The sequence below is a fragment of the Larus michahellis genome, chromosome 4, assembly GCF_964199755.1.
Source record: "Larus michahellis chromosome 4, bLarMic1.1, whole genome shotgun sequence".
Taxonomy (NCBI): Eukaryota; Metazoa; Chordata; class Aves; order Charadriiformes; family Laridae; genus Larus; species Larus michahellis.
Window position 1 is genome coordinate 32,881,278 of NC_133899.1, and position 17,846 is coordinate 32,899,123.

A 17,846-nucleotide genomic window follows, 5' to 3' on the forward strand; every position below is an offset into this window, starting at 1 on the left:
GGGCCGGCATTTCTGCCCCGGCCCTGGTCCAGCCCAGCCTCCCCCCGCCAGCCCACTCACCGCTAGCCCAGGCCGTACTGGGGCAGCGCTGCTGCTGCTGCCCTTTATAGCCACCCCCCCAAATTGTGATGCGTCCCCTGTGGTGTCCCAGGCGACAGAGCGCATCACAGGCCGGCAGCCAGCCCCACCCTTGGGCACCCCCCACCCCGGCTCAGTGACAGCTTTTTGTAGTAAATGTGAGTGTGTTTTAAGAGGATTCGATGGCGAGGTGCAATCGGTCATTTACTGCGTGGAGGGCAGGGTCAGTCAGAACTGTGAGGGAGAGCCTCCCGTTGAGTCAGGAGGTTCAGAGAGGACCCTCTTGCTTTCCAGACTCCTTCTCAGAGAGGAGTCCAGGGGCAGCTGGATCCAGTGCTAGTCCCAGTCTTGCTCAAGGGTTTATGTCTACAGGACGATACCTGCGCAATCAGTCCTTTCCATGACTTAGCTACGATCTCAAAGTTTAGCATGCTATTAGTCACTTACCCAGGATCTGTTGTGGCAAGGAATCTGCATCTTGAGAAGTAATCTTGAGAGGCGTCCCTACTCAAGGTAGCCTGCTGCCATGTAGGAGAGCTCCAAGAGCTCCTGGGCTGTTGACTAGTTACAGGGGTAAGATGCTTGCGCTCTAGTCCTATTTGCACATTGGCCACAGTACCGGCATTGCTCAAGTTTGCCCTTGGCTATTGTGTTGTTGTCGGACTCCCTGAAACCACCTTTGAGCCCTGGATGCCGCCATCGCGACCAGGTGCACCCACTGTGACCACCACGGCTGGTTATCTCTTGGGCAGGGACATGGGAGATAAAGGTCCGGTTGGCACCCGGCGGGGAGCACACCATCACAGAAGCACCCCCAAACCCTTAGCAAACATAAAATGGGGCATTGTGGCCCGTGGATGCTTTGCTTGCTCCTTGAGATCCTGTCCCATCCCCTGCCCTGGATTCTCCAGTCCCGGACTTTCATGTCTGCCTCCTAGCCCCTCTACCACCTCTGTGAAACTCTCCCCTTGTCTGGCATCAGAGAGAAGGAGCTGTAGCCAGACCTGCCCCAGGGTGGTTCAGATCAAGACAGGAGGAGATGGATGGTGATGGCTGCAGAATTAGAGCTGCTTTGTAAATTGTAGTATGCGTGTGTTTAGCAGGGATTCGTCAAACCATGTTGTAGCTCACCACAGGAGAAAGGCAGAAGAACCTTGTGTATAACCGCATTCAGGGTGCGCCAAATTGAATGGGAGACCTCACACGCATGAATCAAGAATTACTCTTGAAAGTCTATACTTTGCATCCCAGCCTCTCTCCTGGCTTGGCACGGGCCAGTTGTGAAGGTTTCTGAACACTTCCCAGGGTTGCAAGTTGCCACGGGGACAGCCGGCACCAGCCGAGCCGACCTGCCAGTCCCTCCCACGCACAGCCCAAGGGTGTCAGGAGCACAGAAACGCCCTCAAACACGCCAAGGCTATCTTGCAAGCCTGAGATCTCCCGGCAGCGGAGGGAACTGTGTGTGTTGTGCAGAGACCCTTGCGAAGCAGTATCTCCCACGCTGTGGCCGGCTTTCAGTGGCTGAACCCCGTCTGCGGGACGAGTTGCCCCCAACGCGACTGAGTTCCAGCACGGAGCTTCACGGCGACAGCACAGACTGCCGGTTCGGGTGGCTCGTTGATCCAAGCCAGTGGTGAAGGTGGCCGCTCCCCTAGAAGGCACATCAGCAGTGTACCACGGGCAGCGATGGCTTGGGCAGACACTCAGTGACTCGCTGCACCTCTCGCTACACCCTGGGGCGGTGCTTCTGAGAGGAGCTGGCATTTTGCTCTTGCTTCAGGCTTGGAGGACAGGCTATTGGCAGCTCAGAGCCCGGGGCCAGGAGAGACAGACAGCACGAGCTGTCCCTGACTAGGCCTGCTGCGAGAAAAGGTAAGAGTCGGTTTTGTAACAGCCCGGCCCTCGCAGAGCCCGGAAAAGCCGCGTCCCTTGGGCTCATGGGCACCGGGCATCCGTTGGGCCTCTTTAGCCTTCTTTCAACGTAGGCAGTTCTTTTGATGTGGCAATTACTGAAGGTCTAGCAAATCTTCACCCACACACCATCCTTGGATTTCCACTAGAGGTGTCCCAAAGGCAGGGATGAGTGCAGCTCTCCTGCCACACAGCTGCCCCCAGGCCACTACTTCTCAAAACCGTGGCACGGACTTCGCCAGTGCATGCCTGGAATTGGAGGCGTCTCAAAAGCTTTCTTTAACCTTGCTGCACGTGTTAAGTCTCCCGTGTTAAAGTGGTGGGAACCCAAGCTTGAGGTGACGAGAGGGTGTAGAGCATGAGTCTCATGCTGGTACAGGAGCCAGAGCCGCCAGGGCCCCGCTCTGCCGTCGTGGCACTTGTCCCCCGTGCAAAGGGCTCCCCACTCGGCCCGCGTCATTCCCACCTCGCTGGGGTCACCCGAGGGCAATGCTATGGCGCTCCCAGGGCTTGCTTTGTGTATGGCCCCCAAGGAAGCCACGTCAGGCTCCCTCCCTGCGGAGCCACACAGGCAATGTGCCCAGCTGTGGAGGGTGACAAATTATTCCCATTGCCCCAACGCGGGAGGGGGAGCCTTAGCTAGGGAATCAGTGCAACCAGAGCCGGAACATCAGCTCTGAAGAGGAATGGCAAGCTGCCGTGGGCCAGGGGTTGCCTCAGCTTAAACCGAGGGGAGGAGAGGGAGTTCACCAGTCGCTGGTGTGCTTCATACACGGGAACCAGCTTTTCTGCAAAATGCTCCCTGGCTCTGTGGCAGCTGAGCCGTCAGCACCCTGTGCCTGTGTTCCCCAACAAAGTGGTGCCCAGACACTCACGGAGGCAGCGTCTGTGTGTTAAACAAGTGATTTATTGACATAAATAAGCACAGGGTAAAGCTCCCCAGGGGAACGGATTTGGGAAGAGGGGGGGCGGTCGCTGTGGAGGGGGTAACGGGAGAGAGTCTCTATCGGAAGGCTCCTGGCAATGGCCGCGTCCTGCTGCTGGTAACAGTGGCCTCTGCCTACTCACAGCTGAGGAAGGCGTACGAGTCGCCCTGCTTCACTCCAAACATGAGCTCAATCAGGATGGTTCTGTTGGAAGTGTGCGTCATCTGGAGCTTGCAGGAGTGCTTGGAGGGCAGCACCGTTAGACAGCAGTGTCTCGACTGGGGCATAACCGCCCAGGCATCTTTTAGCAGCATCTGGAGCCAGCGTGCGGTTGTGTCTATGTCCAGGTAGGGGCCAGTGCAGAAGGTGTGTAGGAGGCTGGGCCCCTGTTTTTCCCTCAGCTCCTCCTCAGGGTGGTGGAGGAAGCACAGCATGTCCTCCGCCAGCGGCTCCTTCATGCAGGTACACCGCAGGTCTACGCGGAGGCTGGCCTTCCTCGCCAGCGTGTCCTCGGTGGCGCTGCCCATCTCCAGGTGGAAGGCATGGCCCCGGGGGGGCTTCAGGGGCACGAGTAGGCGGTAGACGGCCTCCTCCTCACAGGGAATCCAACCTTGTAAGGTGCTGCTCACCCCGATGACTGGCCCCAGTCGTGGCACGAAACTGTCCCAAGAGAGTTTTTGGCAGATACGGAGAAGTTCGTCCACCAGCTCCTCCACCATTGTGAAGGACTCTGACAGGTCCAGAAGGCGTGTGGCCGAAATCCAGCGCAGATCCAGGGCAACACTGGGTATTTCTTCTGGCTCCTCCTTATCAGCCTCGTCTCTCAAAGTGTCCTTCTTTGGTTGTTGGCTCCTTTTCCTGAGCCAGCAGCAGAGCCTGAAGAGCAGGACCATCACTCCTGCAATGGCCCAGAACTGCCATTGCCGTAAGGCAGCGAAGAGCAGGGCTCCCCAGGCAAAGGCGCCCCGCTCCAGCTCCTGCAGCAGCCGAGTCGTCTCCAGGCTCAGCTGCTCCATAAGCTGCTGCACGTGCTCGTGCTTGCTGTCGTCCAGCTCACTGCCAACCCTCTGCAGGAGCTGGATGATGCTTTGCGCAAGCAAGGCGAGGACTATTGTTGCAGCCATAGCCTGTAGGAACAGGGAGAGAAGGGGTTCAGTGGGGCTGGGAGGGAGGGAGCTGGCGGCGGGGGAAATGGGGATGGGAGCCGGAGGAAGATGGGGGCAGGTAGGGGAGGGGACAAGGCAGCGGGGAGGCAGCAAGGCCTGTGCCCAGCCCAGGGGCCAGTGGCTGGGCCCTCGATGCTGGGTGAGAACCCACCCCGCGGGGGCCGGCGTTTCTGCCCCGGTCCTGGTCCAGCCCAGCCTCCCCCCGCCAGCCCACTCACCGCTAGCCCAGGCCGTACTGGGGCAGCGCTGCTGCTGCTGCCCTTTATAGCCACCCCCCCAAATTGTGATGCGTCCCCTGTGGTGTCCCAGGCGACAGAGCGCATCACAGGCCGGCAGCCAGCCCCACCCTTGGGCACCCCCCACCCCGGCTCAGTGACAGCTTTTTGTAGTAAATGTGAGTGTGTTTTAAGAGGATTCGATGGCGAGGTGCAATCGGTCATTTACTGCGTGGAGGGCAGGGTCAGTCAGAACTGTGAGGGAGAGCCTCCCGTTGAGTCAGGAAGTTCAGAGAGGACCCTCTTGCTTTCCAGACTTCTTCTCAGAGAGGAGTCCAGGGGCAGCTGGATCCAGTGCTAGTCCCAGTCTTGCTCAAGGGTTTATGTCTACAGGACGATACCTGCGCAATCAGTCCTTTCCATGACTTAGCTACGATCTCAAAGTTTAGCATGCTATTAGTCACTTACCCAGGATCTGTTGTGGCAAGGAATCTGCATCTTGAGAAGTAATCTTGAGAGGCGTCCCTACTCAAGGTAGCCTGCTGCCATGTAGGAGAGCTCCAAGAGCTCCTGGGCTGTTGACTAGTTACAGGGGTAAGATGCTTGCGCTCTAGTCCTATTTGCACATTGGCCACAGTACCGGCATTGCTCAAGTTTGCCCTTGGCTATTGTGTTGTTATCGGACTCCCTGAAACCACCTTTGAGCCCTGGATGCCGCCATCGCGACCAGGTGCACCCACTGTGACCACCACGGCTGGTTATCTCTTGGGCAGGGACATGGGAGATAAAGGTCCGGTTGGCACCCGGCGGGGAGCACACCATCACAGAAGCACCCCCAAACCCTTAGCAAACATAAAATGGGGCATTGTGGCCCGTGGATGCTTTGCTTGCTCCTTGAGATCCCGTCCCGTGAGATGGAATCGGCTGCCTTGGTGCTGGCCTCTGAGCTTGTGGTGGTGGTTGTGCTCTCGGTGCCTTCGGGACACCGATGGGTGGGTGGTGGTGTATATGCTGGTGGTGGCATGGGGCTTGTCCATGGCAGGATCTCCGTTCCGGCTGTGCCACGGCGAGAGGACACTGCTTCCAAGGAGACATTTCCCAAGAGTGATGTTGGGGATGCAGGTGTAGATTTCCCCGTGGGCAACTCCCCCTGATGACACAGCACCGGCTTCTCCATGTCCAGCACGGTCTGTTCTGTGGCACCGACTCCCTGAGGAGTGTCTGGGATGAGCAGATGCTCCACCGGGACCCCAGTGAACACACAGAGGCACCTCAGCAGCGCCTCTCACTTGGTCCCTGCCCAGCCAGAGCTGCCAGGGAGTTTCTCGACCCGTGTCCAATCGCCACCATGGTCATGACAGTGTGAAGGGAAAGCAGTGCAAAAATCATCTTTGCAGCCGCCACGGTCTTCACCGGCTGCTGCGCTGGGGAGGCCACTGCGAGGAGCACGCTGCCGCTGTTGGCAGAGGGCTGCTGCGCGGGCATTTCCCTTTCCTTTCTGTGTCGCCCATTCTCCCCTCTTTTTCCCTGCAGTATGAGGTCAGGGGAATGCCATCAGCTCCCAACAGATGCGGCTTCTCCAAGGTCAATCCACCATCACAGAAGCCAAAACCTTGAGTGGCAGCTGTGCAGCCAGGCATTCACCTCTTCAATTTGCCTCCTCCCTCCTGAACCCCTTCCTCTGGCTGGGGGGAGAGAGGAGAACGCCACCTGTGCTCCTCATCCTTTGAACATTGCTCCGAGGAACACAGTGTCCCCTTGGATACTTCCAATTTGCCTCCTCGCAGCATCGTTAGACCCTACGCATAGTAGGAGTGGGTGACAACCTGCAGGGTTCACCAGGCTTGGCAGCCTCTCAGTGATGTCCCAAGTGTGAGCTCCTGGTGGGCAGCAAACGTCTCTAGAGAAATTGTCTGGATGGCAAGAGAGGAGGACTGGCAAGACACAGAGGCTACACAGATGACTGCTATAAAAGCCAGACTGAAAAAGAAAAGATGCCTGATGGCAAGCCTAAAATGCATTTTGGGGGAAGAAAAGGATCTGCCTCACTTGAGGCAGTAGAACAAGAGCCATTGCCAATCCAAAGGCCATACGATGTTGTTTATTACAGGATTGATTTTTAGGCATGTGAGCACTGTTGAAGAGCTTTATAGGGAAAAGGGAGCTCACTTGAAGACAGTTAGAAAGTGATCTAAGAAAAGCAACACTCATGGAGGTTACCAGAGATAAAACAAGCAACACCAGTTTAGGTTTGATTTGACATCTCATTCCTTGTGCATTTGCTTTATACAAATGTATTTCATTGTCTTTGCTCATAGAAAATTAGTTTCAGGCCTGTGAATGACATTTGTTTTATGATGTAATTAAAAGGGGAAAAAAAAAAAGGATTTGTGCCAGTAATGGTAGAGTATGTGCTGGAATTAATCCCAGCCTCTGAAACAAGAAACAAACACCCGTGCTATTTCTTAGCATTGTTAGCATTCCGTAGTCTGCTGTTGTCAGAATTACCGTGCTGGGGAACAGTGAAGGAAGGTATTCACACTGTCACTTTGGGTCTGAAATAGGAGCTAGACACCCTCATAAAGTTGGTTGAAAGAGAGACTTCCAAAAGTAAATTCAGAGCACTCCAGAGAATGGCTTTGTGGGGTCAATGTAACAGATGGTTGATGCTACAGCAGCCCTGCGCGCCCCTTCCTCCACACTCCCAGCTAGGCACTGCCTCGTGTCAGCACCGACGATCAGCCTCTCATGTTCTGAGCTACTTCAGTTGAGAGAAAACTAACCCACGAACAGGAAAGATGAGCTATTTTCTGAGTTAATTTGGCTTCCAGAAAGGGAAAGGAAGGGGCAGTGGCTGAAGGGAGGCAGCTCTCCTCCTCTGAGTCACACCAAGCTCTTGTGTCATCTGTGTATCTGCAACTTACCCAGGGAGCTCAAGGAGACCAGCTTTTAATTCAGACACCTCCGTTTATAACCTAAAAGTAGGCACTCTGGATATGCACCACTGCACCAGTAAGACAGAATCATTAATGTCCTGCCAGAGCCTAAAGGTATCTTTCAGTTGATCCTTTCTACATCTACTTCTCCACAACATTTCCTAGTCTTCCCCTTCCTGGCAAAAGACCTGCAAGAGGGTCTTTACCTCTGCACACAGTTCACTCTTCCTGGCCTCTGTGCATTTTAAAATGCATTCTTCTTCAAGCTTGTTTTTTGCATTTAATTACCCAAGCAGCTTTAAGTGTAGGGTTGCTGCTGGTTTCCCTGACATCTATTCGTTGGTTATTTTGTCTTCTCCCAGAGAGAATTAGTGCTGCATAAGATGTGTGGGCCCACCTGGAGGTACAGAAAAAGCCACCACAAAGCCCGGTGGGTGTGTGGTGGCAGTGTGTTCAAGGTTAAAATTCAGGGTGAGAATTTTAACCTGAGAATTCAGGTTAAAGCTCTCACTACCTTCAAGTCATATTGGCAGGTTCAATCGTCTCCTATTCTCCCTTTCTTCAAGTACATCCATTTTTTGAGCTCATGTGTCATGTCACTGAGTAGTTTCTCTGCTGGTGTGAGCAAAGGCAATAGTGAGAGTCTGGCTTGCCCTGCTCTCTTCTTACCACGTGTTTTTTCTGCGGGTTTTGGTCTTCTGTTTGTCAGAGTGCGCTGGGGACCGTGTTGTGGTTTCTGCAGGCAGCATTTTCAGTGAGCTAAGCAATCTGCTCTGCGCTTGCAGAGACCTGGCCTCAAGGACCCTATCAGTCCTTTCCTGGCTTATTTTCATGAGCTCCCAAGGACTGCTAGGAGATGTATTATGCACGCTGAGCACCGTGCTCACGCATCACTTACCTGAGCTTTCAGTCACTTCCTTAATACCAGCCTGGTACTCAATTGCACTCGTGTGTTACTGAAAATACGGACTAACTCAGCAAAGTCAGGAGTGATTCTGGATCTCAGCTATGTATAAAAAAACCAGTAGCCTAGATTATGAGGTTTTTTACACCGATCCTTTGACATCTTCCTGTGCAACCAGAAGGGGAATAAAGGAGTTCAGAGCACCTTGTTTATGTGTATATTCACAGGCTCTTGCAGTCAGGAGGGAAACAGTCCAAGGATATAATCTAGTGTAATTTTATAGACTGTATGGTGTCTGAGATGTCCCTAAAGTTCAGCAGGTACGAAATGCCGGTACCCCCTTAGAGCTGCAACAAGGGCCAGGATAGTCTGGAGTGGCACTAGATGCCTGTGTTGAGCTCCATGAACCATTCCCCAGATACCTTTCTGTTCGCCTCAAGGGAGTTAAGAGGAGGCACAAAATCTCTGAAGAGGTACAGCAGCTCTTCTCACAAATCACTGAGTGAAAACCGGTGGCAGTATTAAACTGAGGTCAGTTCTGGCTGACCTAAGCCACGGTGGACTTTCCATGTGTTGAAGAGATTTTTCAAGGTAAATAATAAAACATAGAGATCCTCTGCCTGCCACTGAAGGATACCCACTCAGGGGCAAGACCAGCTTAGGGCCGAGAGCAGGGCAGGTGATCTTTCTCAGCTGCGGTAACTAGCTGATGTGGTTGTACCTTTTCCAGAACTGTCTTTGCGTGGCTCTCCTCAGCACTCCCAGGCTGAGGGTCAGCTTTCCCCCAGGCACGGCCCTGACCTGCGCTGCACTTGGGGTACAGGTTGTCTGAAGTGGAAGTCCCCGTTGTCCTCCACAGTGCCTCTACACGAGGTGTAAATCCGCGCTCAGCCCTAAAGTTCATACAATGTGTTGTAAGGTGCCTGGAAAGAGAGAATTTCTCTTCTTAAATCAGCCTACTTTTATTTGTCAACATACTTGTCCTTTCCAAATACGGGCATTTTATGTACCAAGAGAAGGTTAGTTTCCCCCTCCTCTTTTCGTTTAAGGGCTAATACATACGCAAGCTAATTTGTTCTGGCTATTATCACAATTTATTTCCGTTGCTACAGGGCAGCCAATAACTTTAATAAAGGAGGTTCCAGTTACCCAATCTTCCCAGTTAATAAACTGCATTGAAATACCCAAAATGAATTGGCTCCCACATGCTACAAATACAGAAAATTACCATGCTGTAGTGTTATCACTACCACACAGGTACAATTAAATGTGTGTTATGCATGGAGCTGCACAGAACATTACCAGTAATGTCAAATGCAATTAAAAAGGAACGATTGTGTGGCTCCATCTGAAAAATCAGCCTGCTTGTGTGTACTTTACGCTGGATTACTCACTGGATAGGGCAATATCGAACCACTTGGTGCTTGGGATTCACAGGAGAGAGCTAAGTAAACAAAGGAGCACAGCGTGACAGAGCCATGGTTAATTGTGAGGAGCTGAGGCCTTCCACCTTGGATGAAAGCAGGAGATATTTATTTCCTGCATCACTGGAACACTATTTGCTCATTAATGTTGACCTTATTGTGTATGGGCACCATTCAGAGGGTTGCAGGTTTTGTTCAGCCATGTGCACTGTCCTTCTCCTGTGGAAGTGACAGTTTTATACAAGTCCACTGCTCTGTTTAATAGATCATCTTTCCATCATGTTATGCTCTAGTTCTTCTCCCTTTATCTTTAAATCTTTAAGTTTCAGCTTTCTTTTTATACCCTTGTCAGCCCAAAGACACCCCCTGATCCATGCGATTGCTACAGTAAAACTGCTGTATCTTCCTATAGCTCAGCTCTTGGAAATAAAATCCTCTCTTGAGACCTATCACTGTGTTAAATAAATATGAGCACAGTATTTTGGTTACTTTTATTAGGTGGTTTCTTTCGCTTACAATGCAAAACTGCAGTATCCTTGGACCAAAACCAGTGGTGACTGAAAGCTGACCAAAGTCCTATTAAGTCTCTGTAATTGCACTAACCATCCTTATTCCAATGTGTAGAGACTTACTAAGTCAGGCCAGCATTAGGGAGGGAACCTCTGAATCATGTATCTTAAAACAGAAATTTAATACCTAAAATTTACTATTGGCCTATTAGAGGATACTAGTGGGACAAAATAGTTATTTGCTTTGAAGTTAACGGGATAAGCTGAGGAATGCTGGTTGAGAGGAGACCTCCTGGGTCTTCGAGTGTCATTCACACGAGTGCACGTTATCACACCTCGACATGATACTGACCTAATTGCAGCAACTTGTGTGAGTGCTTCCCCTTGCAAAGCAAAGTGAGCCCAGGCACAGATGTTACCCCATGGGTTTGTATTAGTCCAGAATGCTTTTTTTCACCCCTTTTTCAACTATTTGATTTAGGCTCTCAAATAAACACCATCCTTCCTAAAAGCAATTAAAAGCACAGTATGCACCTGCTTCTGCCTTAAAACGCTGCATTGCATGTTGGCCCTGGTAGCAGGCTTTGCCAAAGAGCATAAAATGCAACATTTCTAAGACCATGACCTTGAATACAACAAATCTGCCCAACTCCATCCAGACCGCTGGAGCTGCAGCACCTTACCCTCATCAGTGTCAAGCTTGTATTTTTATTCTTTCGTTGCAAAGTTCAGAAGAATTGAAATGGTGGTCTAAATGTCAAAATAATAGCTCTTCCATGAAATTATTAAAAATTCATTCCTTTAAGAAGGGCGTGTTCAAGTGTTGTCTCTCCCAGCACTGCTGAGGACTACAGTTCCCGTGCCCGTAGGCTTCCTGGGGAGCGTTCCTGGAGACAGAGCAGCCCTTGCTGGATGTGGGTTTGGTACCTAATTCTGAATCTCCTTGTGTTGGAGCTGTTGACCGAAATTTAAACGAAGAGCTTGTCACCCCATCATCAGGACAGTATGTTCATTTACGCAGCTGTTGCAGCTGCTGGTAAGCAATGCTATCTGTATAGTGGATGAGCTCTGTACGGGGAAAGGCAGAATGAGGAGGGACGTGGGGGCTGCCAGTTGCAAAGCACATGCTGACGTTGCTTAAAATGTCATGCTACTGTGGAGTTACAGTCATATCAAATGCATTGCATGCCATAATATTGGGTGGGAGCAATTACAGCATGCATAATTGCTGCCTTCCTTTCCCCCCGCCGTTCTCCTTGGCCCAAGTTTCATGTGCACATGTTATCCTGCGGGTGAAAGCTAATATAATATGAATTAAAGAAAATTGCACGATTCCCTAATGTCCACATCACACAGATTGATTTGCATTTACTTGTAACTGAAAACACATGGCTAGTCACGGTTTAAGAAAAATAAAAAGGATTACAGCAACCCCAGACCATGACTGAAAAGTTATTCAGCCCCTGCATTGTATCATTTAGCTTCACAGTGGAGCAGATACCTAATCTAACATACAACAGGCCATCTATAATCAAAGAGTTTGCTGCTCCCCGGTCATCCAGAAACGATCGCTTAAGCATTTGGCATGACAGATATCCAAGGCTCGTTTGGCAAGGAGAAAGTAGCACTGAAGAGAAAACCCAGGTAGGAAAACCTTTAGGAGACTGATTGAAATTGCAGGTGACAAGGGGATTGATGGCAACGGCAATTAGGCGGCCCCTGGGAAGTAGATAACTGTTAGAGATACAAAAGCTTGGTTCTGTGTGGGATGCTGCAGTCGTCCCCTGGTTGAGAGAGTGACCCACTCTCTTCTCTGAGACGGCAGAGTGATTTCCAGCAGGGCTCCTGCTCTGCACCTCATTGTAATGCAGGAAAGCCCAGCACTGAATATTTTCACTGTTCTCATACCCCGATGAGATTGTTCTGCCACGACACAGTCAGTACAGTGCCTGAGCAAATTACTTTGTGAAACGCTGGGCTTCAAACCATTACCTTAAGTAGAATCCTTAGCCTGAATTTAAAGCATGATGTGATGCAGGTGTTTGTGTCCTTCCCTTTTCTTTCTCACTTGGTTTTGTTTTGTTTTCTTTTCTTTTAATTTTATTTCTTTTTAGAAATTCATTCAGACAGTGGATTGTTTGTTTTTCATAGTTCTGGGCTCGTCAAATTGATGGATAACTCTAAGTAATGAATCCCATGACTGCACTATTGAAATTATCTCAACCACCAAAATGTCTGTTTAATCTACATCAGAGTGCCTGTGCTCCTTTTGTGCCCAGATAAATCAGCTAAGCATAACAAAGTACCTCCAACATTCATTTCCAAAGATCTGAAAAGCGGTTGGCTTGTCTTAGTGTAGTTCTACGGCTGGCAGCTGTCTGGCAGTGTTTCTGACAAAAAAATGGGGGGGCGGAGAGGAAACTTCTCTCTCTAAAAGAAAAGAATTATTTTATTAAAATCTGAGTTCTGGAGGGTTTTTTTGCTGTGTTTTAATTTCTGTTGCCAGTCAATCAATATTCTCACTGAAGGAAATGAAGATGCTTTTAGGAAAAGAGCATGTTTATTTTCTTCTCCTTTAATTGTCCTTTCTTTTTGAGTGGACAGTATGTATCCGAGGCAGCCAAAAGCCCACAGACATGGGCAAACTTCCAGTTTTGCTGAAGTGATGCCCGAACAGAAGAAACACTGCGAAAGCAACAGCAGTCCTGGTGCCCACATAAGTGCTCGCACGAGGTCATGCTCCCATCCAGGAGCAGCCAATTTCTGGATTCAAATTAGCAGCTGTGGCTGCTGCAGGAGAGGACAGCCCAGCCTCCCAGGGAACATCCCCTCTGTGATGCTAAGCTGAAGCATGGCGGGACTTCTCCATCCCCTGTGGTGGGGGGGTTTGGGGTAAAGGCTCACCCAAAGCCATGCCATTGGATCTGGCCCTGGGGCTCCATCAGGGGAAAGGGGTTGGGTGGGGGGACCCAAGCACCATCTGAGCAGGGGCTCCCCAAGCTCTGTGGACCCGACTGGGCCATTGCATGGTGCTCACACCCATCTTCTGCTCCCAGCTGCCTCCTTGCAAAGCAGCCGACGTGTCAGCCATACATAAATTGGGGAGAGGTTTGTAACATAAAACAAATGACCTTTTAATCCTTCCAGGGGGCTGAATGGAACTAATAACAACGTTAAACTGGTTTCCACCAGAGTTAAGTTGTCTGGGTCTAGTTTTCTGGATTCCATTGCCAATCTTAAAGAGGAAAAAAAAATAAAAATCCAAACAATGTTTTTTCTGCCTTTCATTCCTTGAGACAATGGAATAACATGTAATTGTCATTCATTGAACAAATCTCTCCGTGCAGGATATAAAGGAACCACAAAAACTGACATCCCCAAATGAAGAGATTCATTAATCACAAACACAATGAATAATTATTTTTAAAAGAGGAAGCACAAAAGGCCTCAGAACATGGAGCGTACGTGGTGGGACGTAGCAGCTGGGAGCATTGCAGCCCTACTAATGACGCCTGCCCCACTCAGAACAATCTTTCCCGGAATATGTCCTGTTGGGTTTTCTGTTTGTTTCAATATACTGTTTGTTTGTTTGCCACTTAGAGCAGTCCAACTGGCTGTATTACTCAGTAGGATGCTAGTAAAATTTAATAGCAAACCTTAAAAAATGTTTATTTAATTGTGCCATAGAAATGTTTGGTTAAAGGAAAAATATTCCCCCCACAGCCGTATGGTTTCTGTTTGAAGTACTTTTGGATTGGACTCAAGGCAATTGGGGCTTTGCCAGGAAGGGGTGTAAACAAGGGAGGCGTGGAGCTTTTATTCTCAGAGAATGTATGGCAGACCTAGGGTGCAGCAGTGCCAGGATGTTTGTGCTTTAAATTCAAATTAGACACACAAAAACAAACAAACAAAAAGCCATTACTTTTACTTGAGAAAGGTATGTGCTGGGATGACCTTGTTGTAGAATTTAGATAAGAAAGAATTTATTAATTTGTGTGGTTCATCTGCCTGCCAGAACAAAGTTGATCCCTATACACCTTCCGTATTCCAGTCTCTAGACTAAATTGAACAAATTTTTTTCTGGAATATTATTTGTTATCTCTAAGTATCTGATATCAGGAGGATTTGATTATATACATCAAAAATAATTCTAATTTTATGCTATTGCTTTTATAAGTAGCTCTAATTCAAACAAATATTTCAAATATTTGCTGAAGCCTTTTTTTTTTTTTTTTTCAAGAAGATATGTCATACTGTCAAGAAGTAGGGCTGGAAGGTCCTATTTGAGATTGTTTAGTCTGTTTCTCTGTGCCCAAAGCAGGATCAACTCACTTCTTTTGTTTAACTTGTTCTTGAAAATCTCAAATGATGAAAAGTTCACCACCTTTCATGGAAATCTCTTCTGTTGTCCAGCTATTTATCACCTACAGCTTTTTCCATCTCCTTTCCTGCAAGGCAGGCAATAACTCACTGATCTTTGTCCAAGACATAGAGGACAAATAGAACAATTTCTTCGCACTTTGCGGCAACTTTTCACATTCTTGGTATGTGTTACCTTCTCTTTTCTAGTTGAGGCCACCCAGTTCTTCCAAAGGGACCCATTTTCTAGAACGTTGAACATTCTTGTTGCTCTGTATTTGTTACCCTTTCACTGGCCCACCTCCTTTTTAAAGTACAGTGCCAAGGATATCAGGTGAGAAGCACTGTCTTTGCGTAGCCACGTGGAAGGATTACTTCATGTGACTTTTATGTGCAACTCTCCTGTTTACACAGCCCACTATAATATTTATTTTTTGCAGTCGTGTGACAATGTTGACTCAAGTTCAGCCTGTGAACCTTGGTAACCTCCAGATCCTGTTTCACAGGGCTGATGCTCAGCAGGCGTTTTGCATCCGGTGTTTGTACAGTTCATTATCTCCACTTAGAAGCGTTCACTTTTCTCTGTTTTCGTTGAACTACATCCAGTTTTTCTCAGCTCATTTCACCCATTTGTCAAGCAGATTTTAAATTCTAAGCCTGTCCCTCAAAATGATTGCAGTTCCTCTGTGCTTGATATTCACCCATTAAAGACCTGACACCATGCCTCAAATTAGGGGGTAATCTTCCTAACCTGTAAGCCATTTAACAAAGTATATGTCCAAGAGCTATAAGACACCTGTCACATGCCCTGGAAAGCTAAGAGCAAGGTCAGATTCAATCATGGCTCACACAGGTTCTCAAGAAGCCCAGTATCTCATTATTAAGATGGCTTTGGGCATAGAGAGAAGTGGCAGAATGGCCCAAGCCCATGGCTGTCAACATTTCATCCAGAATTCAGGAATTTGTGTTACCCAGGAGCCACCACACCATCACAGCCCCACTGCTGTCTCACAAAGACCCAGTGTGGGAGCTGGGAGCTGTGCTTATGAGCCATTTGTAGCACAAGGACCACACGTAGCAACTGCCATGCATATATGTGAACATATTTTGGCATGAACATGGACACATTTTAAAAGTCAATTATGCCTCTGTATGTTACATATTACACATTTCTATTTGTTATATATGTATATATTTCACATGTTAGGAAACAAAAAGTTTAAAAAGCCCTGCTCATTTGACTTAAAGACCACTGATAATATGCAATTGATAACTGCTGTAAGGGAATTTATAGTATAAAGCATTCTCTTCTAAGTCCAGCCAAATGCATGTTGCATCTCCCTCTAGTGGCTCAATCTACATGTCAATCCTCCAATGATAAGTATGGTAGTAATTGGTACTAACTCTACGTTCTTGTCATGCACTGGAACGTAGCTCACTCATATGGAAGAGAGAACGTTTATGAGCATATCTTTCTTTTGAGGAATCTTCTGTTTCTTTAGTTCCTGACAATGCTTAAAGCCTGCCTGAGTTCTCTGCTGCAGCACAACCAAACTCTGGCTTTTGCATACAGAAAATCGTGATATATAGGAGGAAAATGTGTATTGCCAGTCTAAAATTAGTTAGCAGAAACAGACAGAGGCCAAAATTCAAGTGTGTCAGACAGCTTTATAATGTATATTTGTATTTTTCTTTAAAAGACTGGGAACAGCTCAGAGAACAAAATGTTTTTTAGGGTTTTGGGCACCAGACATATGGTGGGAAGCAGCTAAAACTGTGTCTCTGTTGCATACACCACGTGTATAGGTGCCATATTTTGGAGTGGTGGCTTACGCTCAGACAGTTGTGTAAATCACTCCCACTCAAGCTACTTGTTTTCAGACTTATAGGTAAGTCATCATCGAGCTAATCAAGTATAAAATGAGGCGGTCATGACTCTGAGCAATTTCTCCCTTCTCTTCCCATCATTGAAACATGCCATATGCCTCTGAGCACAACATGACCAACCCAGACGAAAGCCAACAACTTAACTACCTTCTGTGTTCATTAGACATTCTGCGCCTCTCTCCAGCCCCGTGTCCTTCCTCCAGAAGACACATAAAACCAAGGTCTTGGGCACTTGTGTTAATTAACATTCCCATAGTCCTTTTTGCAAAACTGGAGATAATAGTCCTGGTGTGCTGGCCAACTTCCAGTGTGCAAATTACATTCGGCTTACCTCGAATTCCCCTGGCAGCTGGAGGTGGCTGAGGTATTCGGATGCTCTCCATCCTTCGCTGTGCTGTGCACACAGAATAAGCCAGGCTGGGAGCTGAGCTGCGACGGAATGGTGAAAAGCTGCCCTTTAGAAAAATGTACCAGCTAAAGGTATAGTCAAAGATGAACACAAATACAAGGAGCTTATCCACTGCTAATATGGAAAGAAAAGAGTTTATTTACTTCCCACTGACTAGTCTCTGGCAATAAATTAGCGAGTTTTCCCATCTTTCTTCATTTTTCAGTACACAGCTGCTCTTATAAATCACTAGCTATAAATCTGAGAGAGGAGTCTGTAACAAAGGCCGTAATTAAGTCTTAAAATTTAGTTGTCATTTTATTAGTTTCTGGGTCTATATTCACATTTTCCATGGTCCTAGACAAGGTAGTTTTCTTCTCATTCAAATGTCTCATGTACAGCAAGCTGAAAACTAAATGTACTTATTAAAACCAGGGTTTTTTTAATAAAGGTTGAGGCTCAAATACCTGCAGTTTAAATGCCTTTTTAACACTGGTATAAATACAAATTCCATTGAGGATATTCAGTTTGGTCCCTGAAGCTGTTCCCAGCTTTTCCCAGTCTGCTTCTACTCCATAATAAATCTCTATTTCTACCTGGGATGAAGAGAGGACTTGAAGATTCTGAATGGACACTCCAGGGTCCTTTTGGATGCTACCATGCCCCATCCATGATGCAGTTATTCTCCCATAACTGTGTGGGATATGAGTATATGCTTCCCTAAAGTCTCATCATCCAAATCCAGGGAGCCAGATTGTAAAATTCCAGTAACACATCCCTTTCTCTCGCCTGATTTGGAGAGGTAAATGCAATTACTCAATTACAGAAGATATATTCCTTCGTTGATGACTTTATAAACCTCCTGGTTCCTTTGCCGCCAGCAGAGGTTCCTTAATTTTAAGAGCTTCCTTAAAGGCTGAGAGACCAGGGACTGTTTACCCTAGAGAAGAGAAAGCTGAGGGTGGATCTTATTAATGTGTATGAATTATATATATATATAATTTATATAAATGTACCTGAAGGGAAGGCACAAAGAAGAGGGCGCAAGGCTGTTTTCAGTTGTGCTTGCTGCCAGGACCAGAAGGAATGGGCACAATCTGAAACCCAAGAGGTTCCCTCTGAACATCAGGAAACATTTTTTTA

The 17,846-nt window shown here is 48.1% G+C and overlaps 1 protein-coding gene across 1 annotated transcript; it reads right to left on the bottom strand.

The window, feature by feature from the left end:
- Positions 1-3,049: 3,049 nt before the first annotated feature.
- LOC141743075 (inositol 1,4,5-trisphosphate receptor-interacting protein-like 1) lies at positions 3,050-4,039 on the bottom strand. The gene has a single exon (XM_074586801.1). It carries the CDS (start codon positions 4,037-4,039, stop codon positions 3,050-3,052), a length of 990 nt encoding a protein of 329 aa, XP_074442902.1.
- Positions 4,040-17,846: the final 13,807 nt, after the last annotated feature.

What these genes read in the sequence shown, in the direction of transcription:
- LOC141743075 (XM_074586801.1), bottom strand. Translation starts at nt 4,039, where the DNA reads ATGGCTGCAACAATAGTCCTCGCCTTGCTTGCGCAAAGCATCATCCAG.